This window comes from Schistocerca americana, chromosome X (genome assembly GCF_021461395.2).
Source record: "Schistocerca americana isolate TAMUIC-IGC-003095 chromosome X, iqSchAmer2.1, whole genome shotgun sequence".
NCBI lineage: Eukaryota > Metazoa > Arthropoda > Insecta > Orthoptera > Acrididae > Schistocerca > Schistocerca americana.
This window is the reverse complement of record NC_060130.1, coordinates 306,400,564-306,406,563: the sequence shown is the minus strand read 5'-3', so window position 1 is coordinate 306,406,563 and position 6,000 is coordinate 306,400,564. Positions and strand designations below refer to the sequence as shown.

The following is a 6,000-nucleotide window of genomic DNA, read 5'->3' as shown; positions in this document are numbered from 1 at the left end:
GTAATACAAGCTTGTATGCAATTCTTGTACATTTTTTAACTTTTGGGAAACATCCACTGTACACTAGTTCATTGTTACGATTGGTGGATATTTTTCTTTTTGCATAACTCCATCCAATATTTTGTACTGTTTTTTTCATATTATGGAGAGACCTTTGAGAATTCGATAACAATACTTCTTAATGATAATTACGAAGTGTGGCTCTATGGCATTAAAATTAAGTCTCCCCCTGTAGATTCTAGGATCTAGGTTTTAATTCACAGTTAGTGTAGATCTTTGTTTTCTTGCACTTAATGTGACCATCTTTTCTGAAAATTATCAGTGCATGTGAAAAAGTTAAGTGGTTCAATGTTTCGTATTTGGGATGAAAATGTAAGTCCTCCAATAAATAACTGTATGAGCTGGTTTGCAAGGTGTATCAAAACATGGCCAAACAAATTCTATTGTAACAACAACTTCTAAAACACTGTTGAGTTCAAATCAACCTTCAGTGTGAGAACATCCTCACCTACAGATAGAAAGGCACCACAACTCACGTTGAGTAAATAAATAGATATAAGGTAAAAAAAGTATATAATGCTTCAATTATGAAATTTATTCGTTTCTAAAACCTCGGTTAGTTTGGTTCACATGAAACACAAATGATTACTAAATCCTGATGTCATTAAGTATCATGTGGTTAAAATGATTGACAACAGACCATATGCATCTCTAAACACATAAAATTATTTTAGAAATATACCAGAAAGAAAAACAACCAATGGTTGTCAGCTTTTACAGTGACTGCACTATATATTCAGAAAAGAAAACCGCACAACTAGTTTCTAATTTACAGAATGTGGACATTAGTGGATTCGAATGTCGAAATGACATGAAAATATGCCTCTAAAACTCTTAGAGATAAGAGAATAAACCGTTAATTCGGATAAGTATTTGCTGTCACACTGAACATACCTCACTCCAGCAGACTACATGTACAACTGGGAAACTCAGTAACAAATAAATGTTGCTAGTCGTAACACTTTTCTGTTGTTTTCCGTTAACATCACTAAAAAAGAGCGCTCCTTTATTCTGTGTGTTCTTGTCTCCACAAGTGCTATCAGGTTTTCCTACAGGTAAGTGGGATGATATCTCTTCCTTTCAAACTGAAATACAGATGCTTTAACCTTGCACAGTGCATGAAATGGAGTTTTAACAGTGTCACTGAAGATGGTAGAAATGATAATGGTGATATGATATCAACAATAATAATGACACTCTTATAATAGTAATAATATATAATTTTGTAACACAATTTATATACCCTACCAGAAGCAGTAAATCTTACCACTGGTAACAGCATATAGCAATGTTACAGTTACATAGTTTCTGGTGAACAAGTACTGCATCCATCTGAGTAACATCCATATTAACCAATAAAGGGCAACTGACAAAGATGGTGCTTAAAATATACTGCAGAAAATTCTCCTGACAGAACATTATGTGAATGAAAAGTTATTCCAGTATACTCAGTTGTTTGTACAGTACATCATTTTTCACAATGATATTTCAAACTATAGTATTGCAAGCAAATTACACCAGAAATGTTGTGTTTATATATTTATATATTGTCACAGAGCGATTTGCAGCCTTTTATGAGGCATTTCGTGAGGCAAAATAAATAGTTTTCCTTTTTTATGCATATATCGTGCTACACTCAATAAAAAGCACATATGCCTTAAAGAAACAAGAGAAGTTATAGTCAGGAAAGAATCTACATATTGCACTTGAAAAGAATCTTCAAAACTTTAAATAAAAAGGATAAAGTGGCAGAATTGAAGGTATCAACAATTACTTTTTGTGTTACCACATTACTTAAATGAAAAATATGTGTAACATCAAAAATACAATAAAATTTACAAGTATCCATATTTTATTGTTACCATTCACCACGAGGTAAATGGTTCACCTCCTTAAGTAACGGAAGATTCCTCTTCCTCTTTCCGGCTGTGGAGCCATCAACATTGGAACTTGGTTCTTGTGTGTAATTTTAATCTGTAAAAAATAAAGAGCTTACTTCCATAGTGTGTTTCAAGACTATAAAAATACAAATTATAACAGTTATAGTACATGTCTCTCTATACAATGTAACTGCTGATATTTGTATTAATGTTTCCAAGAATTTATATGTTGTCTGATAATTTTCATAAGTAAATGTTAATGGCTGAATCCTTAATTTAATTTTGCATCTAGGTATAATCTTTTTCTTGACAAATTTTATAATTAACTGAAAAAAGGTGATTGTAGCATTTCTTTTCTCTAAATTCTGTTGGAGATATAGCTGAGTATTCTTTGGGGCAACGTTTGCTCTTTGGTGCTCAAGTACAGTATACAAGAGCCATACTTAGTTCACGATAAATTCAACCGTAATGGAAACATGCGCAAGCCGAGCACTTCCAGAGAACGGTCGTCGTGCGCTTAAATCCATTCCTCGTGCGGCTTCTCTGGAAATACGATGTAGTTGTTGTTTACTAGCTATTATGTTGTTAGTTTTGCGTCAACGTCATTTCTCTTTCCCGCTAGCTGTGTTCACGTAGTCCTGCGCCGTTCATAAAAGTATGAGCTGCTCTGTGTGCTGCACTGAAACACAGTCGGGGAAAACCGTTTAAAAGCAGGGAAAAGTAGTTTCTGTCTAGTGTTTTCGAGAGGGTTTTAGAAAAAGTCCTTAGCTACCAATACGGTAGATTTCAGAAACAATATGTGAGTCTAGAGGAACTTCTGTGTCGAGTATATTAGGCGCATGGAAAGAAAAAACTAACAAAAATGAACTGTCTAGTCCAGGCAAGACGAGAGTATCATCAGCATCTCTCCGACACTCTCCCACAGGTCAAACAAACTTGGTATTATTCATGTTGCCCTTTTCTCTACTATTTATTAAATTTCGTGCGTGTTTCCCTGTTTAAGTGACTTAATCTCGCATTTTTGAAAGTGTATATTCATTCAGTCCGTAGTGCAATAGTTGCTCACTGAACAGCCAGCTACGTAGCTCATTAACGTATCAGCTTTCATCAGTGACACATCAGGATGATAGGAAGTAGCATATCTAGGACTCTTTGCTTTTCATAGTTCACTTCTTCAGTTAGTCTCGCAAGGATGGCTATGATGTGTGCATGCTATGTACGGACGCAGGCCCGTCGCATGGGACACCTCAGGGGTCACTTGTTTTACCCACGGGATCTGCTTCCGAGCCATCCCCTAGTGCACCTGACGCGATTGATCTGCTCTCATCCGACGCGGTGGATCCACCCTCACAGTAGAGTTAGCGACGGTTGGTCACGCGTTCGCGTCGCTCGAGGCGGAGGGCTAGAGACTGGTGTCCTGGCCTCGTCCATTCGCCATGTGAGAGGACAGGTGGGAGCTCCTTCAGCAGGGTCCGAGCAGGAACACGGGAGGAGGGGTTCACTACTTATTGGGAGCTCCAAATTTAGGCGCGTTATGGAGCCCCTTAGGCAAATAGCGTTCAGGGCTCGGAAGAAAGCCAGTGTGCGCTCGGTATGTCTGCCGGAGGGCCTCATCCGAGATCTGGAGGCGGCCTTGCCTGTGGCTATCGAGCGTGCAGGGTGCAGTCGTCTGCATGTTGTGGCTCACTTCGGTACCAACGACGCCTGTCGCATAGGTTCTAAGGCGATCCTCAGTTCGTACAGGCGGTGGTGAAGACTGCTTGCCTCCTGCGCGGGGTGCAAGCAGAGCTCATAATTTGCAGCATCGTTCCCAGAGTTGATCGATGTCCTTTGGATTGGATCCGAGTGGAGGGTCTCAATCAAAGGCTTCGTCGACTCTGTGATCGTCTTGGCTGCAGATTTCTAGACCTCCGTTATCGTGCGGGGATTTGTAGGGTTCCCCTTGATAGGTCTAGCGTGCACTACACAAAAGAAGTAGTTACTCGGATAGCAGAGTACTTGTGGAATGCACATGAAGGTTTTTTAGGCTAGGCAGTAGTATGAGATGCTCTGATGAACACACGCCAGTCGATATGCAACAAGGGAAGTCAAACAGCGCTCAGAGTAAAGAAACCTCGACTGTCACAATTTTATCAGTAAACTTTCGACGTTTTCGTAATAAAGTTCTCGAATTTACTGCGCTGCAGGAAAGTTCTCGAGCTCAAATTATTCTTGGGACAGAAAGCTGGCTGAAACCGAAGTGGAAAACTTTGAGATATTTAGTGAATTGTGGAGCTTAGATCGGCAAGACAGATTAAAGGCTATAGAAGGAGGAGTGTGCATTGCAGTTGACAAAAATATTGTCTGTATTGAGGTCGAAGTTGAGTGTGACAGCGAAGTCATCTTTTCACGTAAAACAGGTGTATCCGAAACCAAGTTAATTGTTGGATGTTTTCGCCGGCCACCCGATTCTGCTGAGACAGTTCTAGAATCATTCAAAGAAAGTCTACGATCAATGGCTCGTAAATACACAGATCATGCAATACTGGTTGGAGGCGACTTAACCTGCCCAGTATAGACTGGAATATCTATGGATTCATTACGGGGGGACAGACAAACAGTAACGCGAAATACTGAAGATTGTCTTGAGCAACTAGCTCTGCAGTCCACACGCCATGGAAATATAACTTGTAGGTACAAATAGGTCGGACCTTATCGACAATGTTAGTATAGAAACGGGAATTAGCGATCATGATATTATACCAGCTATGATTACGAAAGTTAATAAATCAGTCGAGAATGTTTGAGAGTGTATCTGCTAGATAGAACAGATAAGCAGTTAATAACATCTCACTTAAACAGTGAATTGGCAACGGTTAGTTCCAGTAAGATGGACGTAGAGGAATTGTGGGCAAAGTTTAAGCAGACTGTAAATCGTGGTCTGGAGAGTTATGTGCCTAGTAAATGGATAAAGGATGGAAAAGATCCACCATGGTTTAATAGCGAAATTTGGAGGATTCTGAGGAATCAGACGCTGTTGGACTCTCGGTTCAAAAGGGAATGCATAAATGACAACAACTGAAGGTTAGTAGAGATTCGTGCGTCTATGAGAAGATCTATGCACCAGGTGTACAACTGCTACCACCGTCACATCTTAGCAGGAGATTGGCAGAGAACTTGAGAAAATTCTGGTCGTCTTTAAAATCGCTATGTGGGTCTAAAGCTTCCATTCCATCCCGTATTGACCAGTCCGGTGTGTCAGTTGACGACAGCAAAACGAAAACTGAAGTTTTAAATTTCACGTTCAAGAAATCGTTCACACATGAGAATACACATACATACCGCCATTTGAGCATCGGACAGACTCCCGTATGGAAGACTTAGTAATAAACATCCCCTTACCTAGCTCGAATTTATCGTGAATCTCTGACCCAGCGCAAAGTCCCAAGAGACTGGAGAAAAGCGCAGCTGACTCCAGTATACAAGAAAGGTAAAAGAATTGACTCTCAAAATGACAGGCCAATATCCTTAACTTCTGTTTGCTCCAGAACCCTTGAAAATATTCTCAGTTCGAATGTAACAAACTTCCTTGAGACTCAGAAGTTTATGCGCACGAATCAACATGGTTTTAGAAAGCATCGCTCGTGCGAAACTCAACTTGATCTTTTCTCACATGATATACTGAGAACTATGGATGTAGGGCAACAGGCAGATGCCACATTGCTAGATTTCCGGAAAGCATTTGACACGGTGCCCATTGCAGGCTGTTAACGAAGGTACGAGCGTTTGGAATAAGTTCACAGATATGTTAGAGGCTCGAAGACTTCTTAAATAATAGAACCCAGTATACTGTTCTCGACAGCGAGTGTTCATCAGAGACAAGGGTATCATCAGGAGTGCAACTTGGAAGTGTGATACGACTGCCGTTGTTCTCTATATACGCAAATGCTTTAGCTGACAGGGTGGGCAGAAATCTGCGGTTGTTTGCTGATGGTGTCGTGGTGTACAGTAAGATGTCGAAGTTGAATGGGTGTAGGAAGATGCAAGATGACTTAGACAAAATATCCAGTTGGATGGTGAA

General features: G+C 40.0%; 1 protein-coding gene across 1 annotated transcript in view; it reads right to left on the bottom strand.

The window, feature by feature from the left end:
* Positions 1 to 273: 273 nt before the first annotated feature.
* The window catches only part of LOC124555978 (diacylglycerol kinase 1-like), a 380,703-nt gene continuing 374,976 nt past the window's right edge, over positions 274 to 6,000 (bottom strand). Inside the window, exon 18 of the mRNA XM_047130023.1 lies at positions 274 to 2,034. Coding sequence (XP_046985979.1) covers positions 1,945 to 2,034 — 90 coding nt within the window. The 3' untranslated portion in view covers positions 274 to 1,944. The remainder of the gene's footprint in view (positions 2,035 to 6,000) is intronic.